Raw genomic sequence first — 20,452 nt, 5'->3', positions numbered from 1 at the left:
TATAGAGCAGGTAGTTAAACAGATATGGTTACATAAATGTTCTGTTTATCAAAGAGCTGGAGAGACAGGGAGACCCCGGTTACTGAACCAACACTCTATAGCGATGATTACTATCAGAATTTCTCAGTTGAAGATTCAAATCGTATCAAATTGTAAAATAAATCAATAGGAAGTTGACTTTTTTTATGCAGTGTTGGGTTTCGTAATGTTACATATTATCAGAATCCACTTTGTTTACGTTTGTGTGCGTTTGGGGAGAATATTTTAAATCAGTGGTTCCCAAACTTTTTAGCTTTAGAGAGATAGACGTTTGCCCGGGACCCAAACTAGTGAAAATAGCAGATTATGACTATGTAGGAAACGAAAAATAGGGGATATTACTTGCGACCCATAAAAGTTGCTCAGACATGGGTCCCGACCCACTGTTTGGGAATGATACATTTTTAATCAACAGAGGAACTATTGAAGATATCTATATTTGGAATGACATCATGGCAAGAGTTAACTATACATACAACCCATTACCAAAGTGAACATTTTCTTTAACGTGTCAAACATGTCCATTTAACATTATAGTAAATATATTTATGATGAAATGACATTCATGGTTATTTCCTCATATAATTCCTCATGAAACACTTACTTCAGCAAAGGTGCTCCGGGGCATGTTGTTGGGCTCCACTCTGGCCACTGTACTGGTCAGTTGGTGGACCACGGGGCTCTTTAACTCCAAGTCAACCTGCGAATTAAACAGAATATTGTTATTTAAAAAATGTTTCCAGATTAACCTGATTTGTAATGGACTAGTTAGTTCAGTGATTGTCAAATCTTTTAATTTCAAGGAGCCCCAGTTTGATAGAGAGAAAGCACTGCAAAGCAGAATGCCCGAAACACTCCAGATTGAACAAAAGTCTCATGGTGCACCACGGCTCAATAATATCATGTTACTCAGTGGTGGAAAAAGTACTCAAATGTTGTACCTAAGTCAAAGTATCAATGCTGTAATGTAGAAATACTCTTGTTAGAAGTGAAAGTCCGGCATTCCAAATTGACTTGAGTAAAAGTACTGGTACTAAAAGGTACCAAAAGTATAAAGTACCAATTATGCAGAATGTCCCATTTCACACGTTTCAAATGTATGAAATGTATAAAAATCTTTTGAAAATAGCAGATCTACAAGCTCACTATGCATTGTGAGCTTGTAGATCGGCTATTTTCAAATGGACAAAATGTATAGGGCTGAAGTGGTTAATGTATGTTTTGTAATAATAATCAAAATCTACAAAGTAACTAGTAACTAAACCTTTCAAATATTTATAGTGGAATAAAAGTACAATATTTGACTTTGAGATGTAGTGGAGTAGAAGTAAAAGTACTGAAAATTGGAAATACTCCAGTAAAGTAAAAAATATCTCAAAATTCTACTTACGCACAGTACTTGAGTAAATATACTTAGTTACTTTACACCACTGATGAAACTGAGAAAACAGCCCGCACACAATAAATGTCCTTTTCACATAATAGTTGTATTTACCTCTCCACAGACAGAGCAACAGAAGCGCGTCAACTTAACAGGTCTTCCTCAGGAATACCAGTTTGATATACATTAGGCCAAGCTATAAGGATTTGATCCTTACAATCTTCACTGTAAAATCCCCAGTGATCATTTAAAGCCCCCTTGGAAAGCAGTACACGTATACCTTTTTGTATTTGGGACGACGTCCAGTCACAGTGGTGTAAAGTAACTAAATACATCTACTTCCATTTGTACAGTCTCAGCATTACAGACCCGTTAAACGTTGAACAGTCCAGTCTATTTTCAAATCTAAACGTGCATGTAGGCCTACTGTAGGCCTACTGTACAGGATAAACGGTCTGGTGAGCGCTCTATTTTCAAATCAAAACAACAACTAGCTACATTTACTATGCCGTCAATACATGTTCAAATGATAAGAACAAAATGAAGTAGAACTAAAATACAATAACACAGCCTAGTAGATGCCGTTGCTAATATATCGATTCCATCTTTCAGAAGTTCTGTAGTAACTAGAGGTCCACAAAGAGCAACAGCGCTTCCATCTTTAAACGACTGTAACACAAGCTCCAATTCCCAAAACACGATCGGTACACACAAACATGTCGTCTAAATGCGTCGTTATGTCAACCGTTGACATTGACCGGTTGACAGTCAACGTCCACATAAAAATAAAAAGGTTGGTTGACGCTTACCTGGGCGAAGGGTTGAAGGGATTCTCCGGTCCCCTTCCTCTGGATGTGTGGACCAGGACAAGAGGGGTTGCGTGTTGTTAGGCATTGACCCATGATGATGATCTGTAGGTTCCAACTTATGTTGGTTAACGGTAGTCGGCTGGTTCTCTCTCTGGCTTCTCTCTCGGCTTCTCTCCTCTCCGCTCTCTGCCAACGACTACACCTGCTCTGCTGACGGCTGACCGCCACGACGTTCAAAGCTTGGCCAATCGGGAGGCCGCTAGGTTGAGTTGACCAATCAGGATCAGGGACTGTAGCGCCGATAACCGTTGGAGGCGCGAGCGACAGATTTTTAAAAGTCGCACCGGCTCTGTTCTGATGGAGAGTACGTTACATTACAAACAGTAGGGGGCGCTGTTCTGATGGAGAGTACGTTACATTACATACAGTAGGGGGCGCTATTCTGATGGAGAGTACGTTACATTACATACAGTAGGGGGCGCTGTTCTGATGGAGAGTACGTTACATTACATACAGTAGGGAACGCTGTTGGAAAGTATGTTACGTGAGCAGCTCTTACCATAATTACACTACTTAATGCGCAACGAAATTTGCTATGTACATGGCTGGACACGCGATGTTTATAAAAGGAATCGTGTCTAACGCATGTTAGGGTTTGTTGACATTACAAGGTAATACCATTTTTGGTTACCCAAATAATTCTGCTACCCTGATTCTATTTGACCAGCACAACCTATCGTCGGGGGTTGGGCAAGCTTTGTGTGTCATTAGCTGTAGTTTACAACCCTCGTAGACGTATTTACGATTCTGACGTCTTCAATCTACGACGTCAGAATCGTAAATACGTCTACGAGGGTTGTAAACTACAGCTAGTGTGTCATGTGTCCTGGATCAAACCTTTATTTAGTTAAATGTTTATTTATGTATGTAATATGCTTTAACTTTAACTCTTCCACCCTGCCACTCACTCGGTGGTGTTATTGTGCATGTTGTGCATGTTGGCTGACTGGCATCTGTCAGACAGCATTTGCTATTATTGGTATCATTTGTAACACCTTTGTCATTTGTTTTACAGATTTCCACACCTGTATTCTAATTAAGTTTGTATAAATACCCATGCTTTGTAATTGTAGTTAGTGTTGTTTGAAGCACATTTGTTTTGGATCCATCTAGCTTTCTCCCTTTTTCTTTTGAGCCTACAGAGACCATATCTGTGAGAACTACAGTAAACGTCTGAGTAATATGAGTACTGTAGACATGAGCAGTGCTGTATTAAGCTAAATGTAGCTATCCTTTGATGAGCATTACACTGCTGTGTAGCTATTTGATTTGGCATATTCTGTGACCGTTGTTTATTGTAGTTTGTGGGAGTAATGTTGAGCATTCTTTTGAAGATATTCTTTGTTTGTCCCTTTTAGTTTCACTATTATTCATAATACCTGGATGATAATCTTTGAACCTTAAGGATTTGTGAATAAGAGTTAGCTGCTGGATATATGTATGCTACAGCTAAGTATACATGGAGGTCAAGACAACATGTGTTTTGCTCGAAGTGGTAAAGCAAGCAATGAAGCCATTTACAGAGCAAGTGTTAATTACAAAAGAGTTATTTGTTCATTCGTTCATCCATCCAACCAACCACCAATCGTCCACTTCCCTGGGAGTATTAGTAAACGAGTATTAGTAAACGTCACCCAACTTGCCAACTAATACCAGAATGCTGCTGCTTGTGCCACATCCTGACTTGTTTCTCTGAGAAGAGTCCAGTCCAGCAGAAAGTCCCAAACCCAGTCCTGATCCACACATCCAGAGGACCCGAGTCTCACTACAACCTTTGGTTCAGGTAAGTAAGTGTCAACCTATCCAACATTCAATTGCATTATGTTGTATATTGTTATGTTACATGGGCAATAGTGTGTTAATGTACCAATGGCCCATGCACATTAACACACTAAATGTATGTTTAAATCTACAGACAACTCATCAGACAACTCAAATAATCAAATGGAAATGAAACGCTATCATGCACTACGTTAGGAATATCTCATTTGCAGAGACGTTCTAACTTCTATATATTTATATTTTTTGATGTGGTTTCTACCCACCTTTTCTCCGCACTTTAGTCACACACACATTTGTGCGTTGTCACTGCTATATTGATTCACCTGCCAGTGAGGAGCCCCCACTAGGAGGACGTAGAGCCTTTGTCCTAGTCCTCCAACCCAACACTACCTGTTGACAGGTGCCGCCCCAGCCCGCAGGATTATGTGCAGTGACAAATGTCACCCTCCCCGCCCGGCTTCCCTCCCCGAACATGGGCCAATTGTGTCCGTATATAGACACACGACAAAGCCGGATGCACCACGGTGGATTCGACCCCACAATCTCCATGGTGGTGGGCAGGCACTTTACCACTGCGCCACCCGAGCGCCTTAAGAGGCGTTCAAATTAAATATTATGCTGCTAAATTCCAAATGAGAAGTCATAGGGTACCTTTTAGCCTGTAATCCCTGCACAGAGCCTCAGAAGAGTCCAGAAAGCCAGCAATCTGATATGGGTCACTGAATCAGCAAGCTCTGCCCTGCTCCAGTCACTAGGAGGACCAGGGTCTCATCTCACCACTATCGTTTGCTGAGGTAAGTGTCAACCTATTTAGTTTTTTGAGGAAATTACTATGAATGCATTGTTTTTGTATTTACTATAGCGTTACATGGATATATGCTTGGCACAGTAAAGCAAAATTACACACAAAGTGACACGCTGTGAGCTTGTATATCTGCTATTTTTGAGAACCACTGTTCTAAACCAGTTCTAAATCCTAGTGTAATCCTTGAGTTTTCTGAAAAACTCAAGTTGCTATACTGTATAGCTAAAATCTAAAATGACACAGATGCTCTCCCGGTTTTATTGGGTTAAAAGGAATACAGTGTCAGGTTTTGTAATGTTATATTTCGGCAGAATCTATCGTGTTTGTTTGTGTGATGAAAGAGTCACTTTGAGACATTTCATCGTGCAGTGTAAGTCAAAGTGGAGAATATTTTGGATTATCATTGTTTAATCAACAGAGCATACAGAAGATATCTCACCAATATTTGAAGTTACGTTATGGCAAGGTATCTACTATAAAACCGGAACCTCTACCAAAGAGTAATTTAGTTAATCTATGCCAATATTTGTACTTTCATGGCCTCTGTCAGTTATATAATTTTGTGGTAAAATATATTTTTGGCCTAGTAAATATAGGAGATATGTTTCACAGGTTTAAACATAAATGGGTACCGAAATTGATAGGGCCTTCCTCAATTGTGAATTGAAAAGATATTTCTTTCTCCTTTCTGTCCCTTCTATGTATGATTTCTATGTTTCTGGTCTCAAGGCCTTTGACTCATTACACTGTCCATGGTGCTGAAGTCGTTTGTGTATGCAGTTATGACATGAGTGTCATGTGCCAGTGTGTGTTGTAAATATGCTTAGTTGTTAAATGTTTTGTTTTGTATTGTGTTTTCTGTCCACGTTGGTGTGTGTAAAAGTTTAAAATTAGCAGTTGAGTTTTATTCAACTAATTTCCCAAGTTGCATTTCAGTAAAAACACACAAGCAAACAAAAAAAAAAAACTTTTTGAGTTGTCATGATGCTATCCAGTAAGTGTATAGACTGCATCATTGGAAATCTTCACACTTCCTGGTGTCCAGCATGGTGAGCATGTACATGTGCTATTTTCACTATTCTTCACATCATGAAGTTATTATATAGGTCTTAAGTGGTTAACAATCTTAGTTGCTGCCCCTTCTCTACGGAACTCACTCCCAAACCACATCAAAACAGTCCCCTCCATCTCTTCTTTTAAAACCACCCTCAAAACCCACCTCTTCAAACTTCCCCACCTAATTATGTTTTTCACCTCATTATTTTAAACAGTTTTTAGAACTATTTTCTCTTACCCCTATTTCTTTTCATTATTTTGACTTTTCTTTAACCCATTTAGACCTGAGGCCGATTCTAAAAACGCCCTCTAAATCCTGACTTAAGTTTTCAGAAAAACTTCAAATATTTATTCAAAATGTACAACAAATGCATGTTTTATATACTGTACATATAGCAACAACAACCCCAAAAGGTCTTTCCGTCCTGAAAGGTATAGTTACAAATAGGGGTTCCCGCCCAAAATGGGTTAATAAATGTATTTGTTTTGTTTGTAAAGAATATTTGAGCACCTAGAAAAGAACTCCATAAGTTTGATTTATTATTATGATTTATGATTACAACTCAGATTAAACTATTAATGACTTCAGGTGTTCTATCCACAACTGTGCGTGTGTGTGTGTGGTTGCTCTGCTCTGCAGGTGTAGATGAATCTGTTGCTGACAGCTAGAGCCGCTCTTGACGTCTTTAATTCAACAGTGTTGAACGGAGAGGATGGCAGTCCTTTGGACAGACCGCTGCATGGGATCACGGCCCGCTGTCATGTGGGATACCTATACCGGAGCTGCGAAAGACAGAAACACACTGCTGCAGGTACACCTGCACTACATCTGTACTATAGCTTCACTACACCTGGACTACATCACTACTATACCTGTACTACACTAGTGTCTTTAGCTTAGTGGGTAAAGAGGCCATCTGTTCACTGGTTCACCTCCCAGCCTACCAATACGTTTCGAAGTGTCCCTGAGCAAGACACTAACTGCAAGACACCCGAGCATTTATCATGATCATCTGAGCAGCTAGGTGAAGCAGAAACTGAATTCCTCCCACTGGATTGACAGTGACAGCTGCATGGGCTACTGCTGCCCTCTGCTGTGGCAGTAGAAAATATCAATATTGTTTCTCACTTGGTTCTGTGGTTCCCATGGGCTCCTTGATGGGGCTTGTCTGTGAATAATTTGAATATCATTACTATTATTATAATTTCAAAATATTCCTTAAAGGACCACTTCATCCATTGTCAACCTATCTTCATATAATTGGTCCTCACTAATGCACATTATAAGATGGCACCATTTCTGTCTATTCGTGCTGTGGACAGTTCAGAAACCTGCCTACCAGTGACATTATCAGTAGGCAGGTTTGGTCATTTCAAAGATTCATGTGTGTGTATATAATTTAGATAATATTCTCTTCTTTTTGGAAGTTAGTTTTTTGACATATATTTCTATAAATCTTTTCACCTTACGGTAAATCTTTAAAATAATTCCCTAGATGATTGCATATTCAGGGTTGCCACGGTAACAATATTTAGTCTATTACAAGTATTGTTTTTGACTGCTGGGTAACCTTTAAAATATTTCAACATGTCTGTTTGGATTCAGATACTGAACACTTTGAGTAGGATTGACCATAATGTTGTACCTTATTTTACTTCATTGACAACCATTTTGTACCTTATTTTACCACCATTTGATGGTCTATTAATCACAGATTAATCAAATGATCTAAAACAAATTAATTGACAGATTAATGGATTATAAAAAATAAATAATCGGTAGTTGCAGCCCTTATTAACCACATACACCCTATATGCTTCGTTGACCAGGGTCCCCCAGAGGTCTATACTTGTTAACAGTGATGTGTTTGCAGGTCCTCATTCCCACCACTGGGAGGCGAGGTGAGGCGAGCGGAGATGCAGGGAAGAGGTTGCCCTCTCTGGAGATGAAGATTAGAACCAAATGGAAGGAGCCCTTTCCAATTGGAATGGACACCAGTGATGGAAGAAGTACTCACATGTTTTACTTAGGTAAAAGTATCAATACTGCAATGTAGAAATACTCTGCTACAAATAAAAGCCCTGTGTTCAAAATGTACTTGAGTAAAAGTACAAAAGTATCGGCATAAAAATATACTTAAAGTACCAAAGGTAACAGTACCCATCGTGCAGAATGTCCCAATTCACAAGTTAAAATGTATAAAAAATCTTTTGAAAATAGCAGATCTACAAGCTCACAGTGCGTTGCATCGCGACACATTGTGAGCTTGTAGATCTGCTATTTTCAAATGGCCAATATATATATATCAATCAAAATCTACAAAGTAACTAGTAACTACATTTTTCATATAATTGTAGTGGAGTAAAAGTACAATATTTGCCTCTGAGATGTAGGGGAGTAGAAGTAGAAGTATTGAAAATTGGAAACACTCCAGTAAAGTAAAAAATACCAAAATGTTCTACTTAAGTACAGTACTTGAGTAAATGTACTTAGTTACTTGGACACACTCACTTCCGTGGACGTCGTTCCGCTGTTGCAGGAGGAGTCAGAGTGTTGAAATTTAGTTGCAAGAGTTTTAGTGTACCGAGATCGAGGAATGGGTCGCAGCCGGCCCTCTCGTGGTACTGTCACTGTGTACTTAAATCTCTGAACTCTGTTGTAAAATCTGACTCGCCGCGCGCTCCGTGAATGAGGCCAATTGTCTCTGTCCTTGGTGCCCTTCTTCAGGATGGATACAGTGCTATGGTCTCTGTCAATAGAGCTATAACCCTCGTCTTCAGAGTGGAGACGGAGGTGGTGGTGGTGGTGGTGGTGGAGGGTGGAGGACTCGTATGCTGGAGCTGGAGGCAGAGCGCCTTCGGATGTAGAGGCTTCAACCTCAACCTGGCAGAACAGAACAGTGTTAATCATCATTTCATATTTATTTGAGATTAACTTAATAATACCATTATTTATTTTAATATAGAGCAGGTAGTTAAACAGATATGGTTACAAAAATGTTCTTTTTATCAAAAGAGCTGGAGAGACAGGGAGACCCCAGTTACTGAACCAACACTCTATAGCGATGATTACTATCAGAATATAGAACATTTTTTATCAACAGAGGAACTATTGAAGATATCTCATCTATATTTTGGAGTTAACTATACAACCCATTACCAAAGTGTAATTTGTGTCAAGCATGTCCATTTAACATTATATTATATATTTATGAGGAAATGACATTCATGGTAATTTCCTCATATAATTCCTCATGAAACACTTACCTCAGCAAAGGTGCTCATGGGCGTGTTGTTGTTGGGCTCCACTGTGGCCACTGTAGCACTGGTCAGTGAGTGGACCATGGGGCTTTGGAGTGGTAGAGTGGCGCCCTTCAACTTCAAATCAACCTGGAAAATAAACAGAATATTGTTGTTATTTAATATTATTTTCAGATTAACCTGATTTAAAACCAGATTTATTTTAATATAATAAAACAAATGTTTTAAATACTATTATTAATTAGTTAAAAGATATGGTCACCAAAAGAACCACATAAATACATATTTACTGATTAATATCATACTTTCATGTGTATTTCTTTTTTTTCATATTTACTTCATATTTCATATTTAAAAGGTAGGGTTTTGAGACGTCTCCCACTGTGGAGAATAGTCTTTCCTCATCATAAAACTGCCTTTGTTTTGATCAGTAGCGAAATAGTTTCCTTTATTTTTACCACAGTTTAGACCTCGCACGTTTTTGACGTTTCCGTCTATGGGAATAACACTGCTACTGCCGAGCGTTAGAGAGAACTCGCTAACGCACTGGACCAGAGCTAATTTAACTCAAATGGAAGCAATGGACCAGGCTTGGAACGATGCTACTGTAGGCCAGGGTATTACTATTTAGTACTTTTTTTTGCACTCAGAGTTACAGACATAAGGGTACGTTTAACAGTCCATTTTCAAATCAAAACAACTAGTAATAACTTACACATGATGCCGTCAATACAAGTTCAAAACTCAAATTCATTAGAAGTTCAGAACTCAAGTTCAGAGAGTGTAGCCTACAAATGGACCAGTATGAGGCGAGCCACTATGAGTATATGAGGCCAACAGTCTACTTTCAAATAAAAAACAACTAAAATGTTAAACTGCTGTAGCAAGCAGCTCCAACATACGCTCAACTGTCATCTCTAAACGCATCGTTATTTTCACGGGGCAGCCCGTGCCCTATAGACATTATCATTTGTACATATGCATTGTTAATTGTTGAAGTACTGCAAATATTTTAAACCTGCTTATTCATTGAAATGGTAGAATGTCCAATTGATTGTTGGTAACCTGTGCCTCCTCTTTTTTGCAGTGCTGGCAATCCTATTAATTGTAGAGGAGAAGGGGTGTTTGGTTTCATGGGTTAAGGTTAATCTTGGTTTTGAGTGTCTTGTGAATGTAGGGGTACCCAGATAGGAATATGATTTTGATGGTAAAAGATGAGTTAATTGTGTAAAATAACTCATGGGCCTTAGTTAGCCATATTTGAGTTAAGGACTTGCCAATAATTGTTAATGGTTTGTCCCACCTGTTATAAAGTGGAGGCTCAAGGTAAAGAGCTTTAGTTTGACTTGGGCTAAGCTAGTAAAAACACCAAGGGAGAGTTGTCAGGGCTTTTGTTTCTTTACTTCAGCTTTTCTAGTGCTCATTTCTTATTTTAGGCCAGTTTCCTTGTTTGTCAAGTTATTATTGCACTGCCTTTTATTGGTGTACCTGAAAGTAAGTAAATATAAAAAACCTGCATTACTGGACTGGTCCAATTTTCGGAGCCTTGGCCGTTCGAGCCTTTTCACAATTAACGTACCTGTTCAAAGGGTTGAAGGGAATCACTGGTCCTCTTGATGTGTGGAGTCTGTGGACCAGGATCACGGGGCTTGCGTCTGCAGACACATTGACCCATGCTTACTGCTGACCTGGACTGGACTCTGCAGACTTGGTTGGTTGGTTAGTTCAGTTGGTGGTCTCTACCAGGAGCTGGCACTTGAAGGCAGTCGAGGCAGGTGGACTCTGGCGACACACACTTCTCTCTCTGGTTCTCTCTCTGGTTCTCTCTCTAGTTCTTTCTCTGGTTCTATCTCTAGTTCTCTCTCTGGTTCTTTCTCTGGATCTCCCTCTGGTTTCTCGCTGGTTACTGGTTCGTGGTCCTCTCTCTTCTCTCACTGCAACGGCTGCACCTGCTCGCTGCTCTCATTGACGACTTTAAGCACCACAACAGAGCTTGGCCAATCGGGAGGCCGCTAGGTTGAGTTGACCAATCAGGGAATGTAGCGCCGGTAACCATGGAGGCACGTGCAACAGATTTTTAAAAGTCGCACTGGGCGCTGTTCTGATGGAAAGTATGTTACATTACATACAGTAGGGGCGCTGTTCTGACGTAAAGTACGTTACATTACATACAGTAGGGGGGCTGTTCTGACGTAAAGTACGTTACATTACATACAGTAGGGGGGCTGTTCTGACGTAAAGTACGTTACATTACATACAGTAGGGGGGCTGTTCTGACGTAAAGTATGTTACATTACATACTGATACAGCACACACATTACAAAGTCCTGGAACTAAAGTCACAAACCTTATTACAGTGTATGTGATGGACAAAACAAGTGTTATTTAATTCTGCTTTAGCAGTTTCTCTGTCTTGTCTGTCTGCTAATCTTGCAAACCACTGGACCAATCAGTTGTATTGTGTATTGTGTACATTGCCAGTAGGCTAAGGAAGTAGCATACCTGTGGTGGAAAAAGTACTCACAGTTTAAAAAAAAAAAAAAGTAAAAGTATCAATACTGCAATGTAGAAATACTCTGTTACAAGTAAAAGTCCGGAATTCCAAATGCACTTGAGTAAAGGTACAGAAGTATTGGCATTGGCATCAAAATGTACTTAAAGTACCAAAAGTAAAAGTACTCATTATGCAGAATGTCCCATTTCAATTCTTCAAATGTATAAACATATTTTGAAACTAGCATATCTACAAGCTCACGATGCCACGCATGGTGAGCTTGTAGATTGGCTATTTTCAAATGCCCGAAATGGTTAATGTATGTTCTGTAATAATAATCAAGTTTTCAAATAAATGTAGTGAAGTAGAAGTACAACATTTGGATCCGAAATGTTGTGGAGTAGGAGTAAAAGTATTGGAAATACTCAAGTAAAGTACAATTAAATATCTCAAAACTACCTAAGTACAGTACTTAAGTAAATGTACTTTTACTTTCCACCACTGGCTATACGTTAGTACCCGGACCCTCTAGCCTACGTTTTGTATATTTTTTCAAGGAACAGATGAGATCATCACTGCAACCTTTTGTTCCGGTAATTTATTCCATAATTGTGCTGTTGTGTTCACTATATAACATTACAAGGACAATGTAACCTTATAGTGGCAATGTGCCAATGGCACACTAGATGACACACTAGATGTGTCACTAGATGACACACTAAATAAAATACTGTTAGCCTGTTAAATGTGCTCATTAACATTGTCCATGTAGCTAGGTCTAATGGTTTAATAGCCTAGCTGATGTCACCTATCTTACTCTTATCAACAATATAGCAATAATAGAATAATAAAAGCTTGACTTCAGGTAGACCAGACCTGAAGACCCAGAGCCTTTCTGTGTATAGGCTAGCCTGGATTATGCACACACTTTTGTTTTTCAGTTGAGATTTATAATAATGTTTAAATCTAGGCTACATCATCATGCCTAACTTGCTTGCCATCATGACACACAACTCAAATAATCAAATTAAAATGAAATGCTATAATTTATTAAGGTAGGAATGAATATGTTATTTGCAGAGACATTATTCAATTAAAATATTATGTTGTTAGCCCACCTGAGTCATTTGGTACATAATACAAAAATGTAACCACATAAACTAAACTCAATTGCAAGCAAGTATATTAGTATATAGTGAAAAACACCATATCCTTTTAAATAGCTATATTAAATACAAATGAATAATCTGAAATAAATATAAATAAATGGTTGACACTATTCAACCATTTGAAACCGTTTACTTTCCAGGTTGATTTCGAGGTCAAGGACACTGTACTGCCGCCAACCCTTCAAAAACCTCGGTTCTTCATATTGGCTTGTGGTGGAGAGCCTAGATGTTCAGCGGAGCCAAATGAGAAGTCCTGGAGTACCTTTAAGCCTGTAAACAGCCCTGCATAGAGCCTCAGAAGAGTCCAGAAAGCCAGCAATGTCACTGTATCAGCGAGCTCTGCCTGCCCAGCAGCTGTAGCCTCATGTGGCCAGACAATATCACTGCATGGATATGGAATTTTTTTTTCTTGCAATGACAGATTTGTCTGTAACCAGGCTACAGCTGCTGGGCTTGCTGATACAGTGACCCGTGTCAGATTGCTAGCTTTCTGGACTATTCTGGTGCTCTATGCAGGGCTGTGGCCCCAGCCCCTCGCTTTCTGCAGTAAGTGTCAACCAATTTTGTTTAATATGAGGAAATTACAATTACTGCAAATTGAATGCATTGTTTTTGTATCATACCATAACGTTACATGGATATGCTTGGCACAGTAAAGCAAAATTACACTTTGGTAGAGGTTTTGGTTGTGTAGATACCACTTGTCAACTCCAAATATTGATGAACAATATTGATACTTCAATATAGTCTCCCCATTGACTTACATTGCATGATGAAACAGGTCTCAAAGCACTCTTTTAGCCTTCAAATGTAAACAAATGCAAGCAAAGTGGATTCTGCCAATGTACATTACAAAATCGGACACTGCTACAATTTGAATTAGGAAAAAGATCAGACGAATGGATCCGCTGATCTGGACTCTCAGCTTCAAATAGTAAAATCAACAGGATGTTGACATTTGTATTATGTTTGTTTGTGTGATAGAGTCACTTTGAGACGTTTCATCGTGCAGTGTAAGTCAAAGTGGAGAATATTTGGGATTATCATTTTCTAATCAACAGAGCAACTAGGCATACAGAAGATATCACACCAATATTTGAAGTTACGTTATGGCAAGGTATCTACTACAAAACCCAAACCTCTACCAAAGAGTCATTTGGTTAATCTATGCCAATATTTGTACTTTGAAAGGGGCTTCCCCTCAATTGTGAATTGAAAAGTTTTTCATAAAAATCCCCAGTGAGATAAGAACCTTGATATTTCTTTCTCCCTTCTGTCCCTTCTATGTATGATTTCTATGCTTCTGGTCTCAAGGCCTTTGACTCATTACACTGTCCATGGTGCTGAAGTCGTTTGTGTATGCAGTTATGACATGTGTGTCATGTGCCAGTGTGTGTTGTAAATATTCTTAGTTGTTAAAGTGTTGTGTTTTATGTCCACTAGTGTCACACTTTGGTGTGTGTAAAAGTTTAAAATTAGCAGTTGAGACTGATTCAACTGATTTCCCAAGTTGCATTTTATTAAAAATACACAAACAAACAAAGAAATGACCTTTTTGAGTTGTCATGATGCTATCCAGTAAGTGTATAGACTACATCATTAGATGCTGGTGTCCAGCATGGTGAGCATGTACATGTGCTATTTTCACTATTCTTCACATCATGAAGTTATTATATAGGTCTTACTGTAAGTGGTTAACATTCTCAGTTGCTGCCCCTTCTCTACGGAACTCACTCCCTCCCAAACCACGTCAAAACAGTCCCCTGCATCTCTTCTTTTAAAACCACCCTCAAAACCCGCCTCTTCACACTTGACTTCCCCACTTAATTATGTTTTTCACCTCCTAATTTTAAACAATTTTTACAGCAAATTTCTCTTCCCCCTATTTAATTTAATTATTTTGACTTTTCTTTAATACATGTATTTATTTTGTTTGTAACGAATCTTTGAGCACCAAGAAAAGCACTCTATACGTTTGTTTGATTTATTATTATGTTTAGTTTTACAACTCAGATTAAACTATATATGACTTCAGGTACAACGTGTGTGTGTGTGTGTGTGTGTGTGTGTGTGTGTGTGTGTGTGTGTGTGTGTGTGTGTGTGTGTGTGTGTGTGTGTGTGTGTGTGTGTGTGTGTGTGTGTGTGTGTGTGTCTGTGTGTGTGTGGTTGCTCTGGCAGTCCTTTGGACAGACCGCTGCATGGGGTCACGGCCTGCTGTCATGTGGGATACCTGCACCGGAGCTTCAAACAACTAGACAGAAACACACTGCTGCAGGTAGTAGGTACTACACCTGCACTACATCTGTACTATAGCTATTATACACCTGTATTACATCTATACTACACTGGTAGTAGTTTGTGTCTGCAGCTTAGTGGGTAAAGAGGCCATCTGGTCACTGGTTCACCTCCCGGCCTGCCAATACGTGTCCCTAAGCAAGACACTTACCCCTAACTGCTTCCTCGAGCATTTATCATGATCATCTGAGCAACTGGGTGAAGCAGAAGCTGAATCCCTCCCACAGGATTAATAAAGGATAGATAGGCCTTTAAGTTGTCATAGCTGTACTGCAGTATGAAACAAGGGACAGATAGAGTACAAAATAATAAGGAGTAAACAAGCAGTAACGTACAGGGATTAGAAATAAGGTACAAAAATACAAAAGTTGGTTTAGGGTCTTGCTTGGCCCTGACTGGGATGTGCATGGTGTATGAGTTATTAACAGGTATGAATAGAAATCTAGTCAAAGCATACAAGAACAACATATCACCAGCATCAGACAACTATTCCACAATCTTTGAATGCTAGAGTCTGTAATTGTGTCTTTCAAAAGTTGAAGCTGTCATCTGTTTGTCATTGTGTTTTATTGTCTCTGCCAGGCCGAAAGGCATGGCGAGAGAGTATGTTTTACCCCCTGTCCGTCCGTCCGTCCGTCCGTGTGTCCGTGTGTCCATCTGTCTGAGAACAGCTAATCTCCGGCACCGTTGGCCCGGTCGCTGCAAAACTGTGCACACACACTCCCTGGATGCCAATTCAGAACCTTTTTTACATGGCCCTGTTATAGCGCCACCAGGAGGCTGATTTGTGCAAAACTCATATTTTGATATTACTCCTACAGATTGTATCCAAACATCACGCAAATCAGGACACAGTATCTCTATAGTCATGTGATCAACACGGATCTGTCTGATTTTCCATATTCCATCCTGATTGGCTAAGGTTGGCTTTCAAAGTTTGCAGGATTGGTCCATTTTTAACTAAATGCCTCAAATCATGAACGCAGCTTGCGATTTCCGTGAAATTTCACACGCAGATTCCCACTAGACCAAGGAACAAATGCCACTTGCACATTTTCAAATCAGCCTCATGGTGATTACTATTTTTTTTAACTATAACTGCACTGATCTGCGTGAAACTTTGCACGCGTACTCCCTAGAGGCCAAGGAAAAACATCTGCCCTGCATTTTTCACATTAGCCTTTTATAGCGTCACCAGGAGGCCGACTTATGTAAAACAAATTTTTTGAGATTAAGATTTTATCAAAATGTCGCGCAAATCGGTACACATGATCTGTATAGTCAAGTGATCAAGATGGATCTGTTTGATTTTTCATATTCCATCTTGATTGGCTAACATTGACATCTAAAGTTTGCAGGAGTGGCCCGTTTTGAACAAAATGCTGCAAATCATGAACGCAGCGTCCGATTGCGGTGGAACTTTGCACGCACATTCGCACTAGGTTGAAGAACAAACGCCACCCTTTTAACACTGCCCTATTATAGCGCCACCAGGAGGACGATTTTTCCTTTTTATATAACTCCTACACATTTTGTCCAAACATCATGCAAATCAGTACACATTATGTATATGGTTCCGTCCGATTTTTCATATTCCATCCTGATTGGCGAATTCCGAACATTGCTGGCCCACAATAACCTACCTGACCTGGCGGAGACCTGTGCTCCGAGGAGCACTTTTTCTAGTTTTCTATTCATTTTCAGTGCTTCTGATGTATAAGCCTATATTTGTATTGAAAATAAAAACATTTTTATTAAGCTTTCATTAAGCTCTGCTAAGGCCACAATTTAAATGTCACTTTAAATGTCGCTGTAAAACCACTCACTTGTATGCTATCATGCTCGGTCAGAGATAAACTTGGACAAATAGCCTTTAGAACAGATCCTGCGTTTCCCACTCAATGACTCCATTTACAACACATTTTGATCAGATCTCAGATTGGCATCAGTTATTTCCGCTCTATCATTTTCACTCCCTAATACGTCACTATGACTACAAAAAATAAAAGGCACACTCGAATGGTCGAATGGCTACTTGGTGGCTTCTGGTAGCAATGCTTGACTAATAACCTCAACCTCCCGTGATTGAATCCCACCGTGGGTGGGATTTGTTTGTTTCTCTCCCTTTTGTTTCTCTCCCTTTGTTTCTCTCCCCCCGCATAGGTTTTGCGAGGTTAGGATTAGGCATATTTTTGTGAGGTTAGGGTTAGGATTAGGGTTGGAGTGTTTTTGTGAGTTTAGGGTTAGGATTAGGGTTAGGTTTAGGCATAGTTTTGTCAACATGCGACGTCGCCATGGCGTCCCGTATTGTCAAAACTTAACGTTTCAGGCTACTAACAGAGCGGCAAAATGTGACAACATGGGAGTGAGAATGAGTTTGTGACGCTCATCAATGCAGCGGTTTGCGAGATTATCCTCAGACAAACATACACGGGCGAAACAATCCCCCCCTTTTTCAAAGTGACGAGATCAAAGTGTGGATGACATAAACAGTACTATGAAACTTAAATCAAAGTCACGTTTTTGCAGTTGATACTGAATTGTGGTATTTGTGACATTATTGGAGCAATGACTGGACTCTTTAGCCACCGTAAGCCTACATATTACAAGCTGTAACACTCAGAAACTCATGTGTCTTTGAGACAGATGGCGTATATACAGTACACTCATCCTCAGATATGCAATGTCATTTCTTGTCCACTATTTCAATATGACACTGGTATATTGATTGGAGACTGGTGACACATGCTTGTGCTCACATTAACTTACCAAAAGTTATAGGATGATATCTTTGGGTTATATTCTGATAGTAATCATTTCTATAGAGTGTTTGTTTAGTAACAGGGGTCTTCCTGTCTCCTTGTCCATTTCTTTAATAAACATTAAATACATTTTTTAGGTGGTGGGTTGCCAGTTTCAGATAATCAGGAGAGAGAACGCATTTGTCAGCTTTAATTTTAGTGATCCAGTATCACTTTTGTCTGCTCATTTCTGTGTCATCACTTTCAAATGCACTTGTTTATCCTATACAGTATCATCATGTATGAGTTCTCTATCCTGATTGGGTCAAATTGATATCCCTTGAAAATGCATTTTCTGTTTACTAAAGAGTTGGAGAGACAGGGGGACCCTTTACTGTTTGTATACCATTTAACACTCATTTGAACAAAAGAAAAACACTTACTGCACCTTTAAAGGACAATTCACTTAAATTTTGTGTAAATGTCACTCTTGTCAACGGTATCTTCTAGACTGCGAGATGCTCTGTGCACATCAAATAGTCAATCACATATATGTTCAGATACAGTATAACCTATCTCTGAAATTGAGTAAAACATAATCTGCTTAGGTGAGTCTACCTGTTTGCCTTCCAAACTGACAAGATGATTGTAACTCTAACAACAGTCCCTTGTGTTCCTAATGATGAGCAGCATACAAGATCATCTAATGGTTACACGAGTGTCATGTAGCATAAAGGTTCCATTTGCAATCCCTAGATATAATACCAGTTTTCTAATCTGTGGAACATTGAACTATTGGACAGTGTATTCACCACCAAGCAATGGGCAAAGTAAGTCTAGATCGCTCTGTGCTCCTTCATCATCTCTAGAAACAGCAACCATTGAACAAGCAGCTTCGCACATCTTTCTAGCCTCCCTTGTCTGACCCAGGTCACTATAGCACTTGGCTAAAAACACATAGTTTGCTTTGGAATATCTAGGACGGATATCCTCGACCTTAAGAAAATTTGTCAGTGCATCTTGGATCGTGGCACTTGGAGTCTCTCGAAATAACATAGCGGCAACTTTCTTCTCAATCCAAGACAACTGAGCCACCACATAGCACCAACGTCCCATTAGGTAGTAGGAAAAGGGGTCTTGTGGCTTAAGCTCAATGGCTTTATCTACATGGACCTTGAATATGAGGCCATTCTTTATCTTGTTCTGCACCGTGTCATATTGTGCAATCATACCACACATGATGGCATACCACTGATGAATTTCAGCACACGAAGGATCCAGCATCATGGCTTCTTCTCCGACTTGTTTCCCACTCTCTCCGTGGGTCTTCTTTTCCTCCAGGCTGGAGCTGATGTCATGTATATCACAATAGGCACGTATTAGTCGCCATAGAAATGTTGAATTCTGTCCAAACTCCTCTCGCTTTGCTAGCAAAGTGTTGAGGCTCTCTCTTTTGTCAAATTCGGTGCCTCGGCGCAAAGTGTCAATCCCTTTGAGAAGTATGGATAGATTGTCCGCACGCTCTTCCTCCCCACTATGACCCTCGTCAAGTGAAGACTCCTCTTGCTCCAAGTCTGTCACGGCGGTCATATAACCGCTGTCGCTTTCTTCGTCTGAACTCTGAGACACAGCTCTGGCTCCAGGGATGGTCCGTGCAGCCACTTTCCTGCGTGTACGCATGCTCCTTTGGAGGGGTCTGGTTCTAGATGGCCTGAACGCTACCTCCGCTACGGCTACGTTTCGTCCTCTCTGCTCATTAGTCACATGGTCCTGCATTGTGAGTAGAGCATTCTTCAATTCCTTCATCTCTTCCTTGAGCTCTGACATGCCCAGAGTCAGGGCTTCAATGCGAGTCAAAAGTTCAGCCTGGCCATCCACCATTATCATGCCAGCAGGCCATTCATCATTACTCTGGAGGTACACTGATGGGCAGGAAGCGTTTGGTCTGGACCAGATTATAGCCAAGCTGATGCCGGCCACCCCAGCCAATGCTCCCAGAATTAGCTTGTATGTTCGGGTCATGTCATGTACTTCTCAGGCATTCAGGCAGAAACCAATTCTGGGTATCCTTTTGGGAAAGATTATAAATATAGCCAGTAATCTGACGTCACATTGACGTCGATTCTGATTGGTCAATCAAGGCATTCTGCCTTTTTTTTCTGACCCAAGGGGTCTGGCTTACATGAGGCTTTATACCTGTTTTCTCCATACATGGGCATGCCCCCTTTGTCCTTAGGCCCCAGCCATAAAAGTCTGTCCCCCTTTCGTCCATACATAGGCATGTTTTGTACCTGTTTTCTCCATACATGGGCATGCCCCCTTTGTCCTTAGGCCCCAGCCATAAAAGTCTGTCCCCCTTTCGTCCATACATGGGCATGTTTTGTACCTGTTTTCTCCATACATGGGCATGCCCCCTTTGTCCTTAGGCCCCAGCCATAAAAGTCTGTCCCCCTTTCGTCCATACATGGACATGTTTTGTACCTGTTTTACCATACATGGGCATGCCCCCTTTGTCCTTAGGCCCCAGCCATAAAAGTCTGTCCCCCTTTCGTCCATATAT

The 20,452-nt window shown here is 40.1% G+C and overlaps 2 protein-coding genes across 2 annotated transcripts in view; one reads left to right on the top strand and one right to left on the bottom strand.

Annotated features, from left to right (window-relative positions):
* The window catches only part of kif3ca (kinesin family member 3Ca), a 37,303-nt gene extending 29,404 nt beyond the window's left edge, over positions 1–7,899 (top strand). Inside the window, exon 9 of the transcript XR_014602643.1 lies at positions 7,863–7,899. The gene's annotated coding sequence lies outside the window, so the exon portion shown is untranslated. The remainder of the gene's footprint in view (positions 1–7,862) is intronic.
* A 10,785-nt stretch (positions 7,900–18,684) lies between these two features.
* Positions 18,685–19,773, bottom strand: LOC311062939 (regulator of microtubule dynamics protein 2-like; the record flags this gene model as incomplete). The annotated part of the gene is made up of 1 exon (XM_084082158.1): positions 18,685–19,773. One exon carries the CDS (start codon positions 19,771–19,773, stop codon positions 18,685–18,687), a length of 1,089 nt encoding a protein of 362 aa, XP_083938284.1.
* Between the last annotated feature and the right edge of the window lie 679 nt (positions 19,774–20,452).

The sequence above is a fragment of the Gymnoscopelus microlampas genome (assembly GCF_963454915.1).
Source record: "Gymnoscopelus microlampas genome assembly, chromosome: 16".
In the NCBI taxonomy this organism is placed as follows: domain Eukaryota; kingdom Metazoa; phylum Chordata; class Actinopteri; order Myctophiformes; family Myctophidae; genus Gymnoscopelus; species Gymnoscopelus microlampas.
The sequence above is the reverse complement of the archived record's forward strand: the minus strand, read 5'-3'. Positions and strand labels throughout refer to the sequence as shown.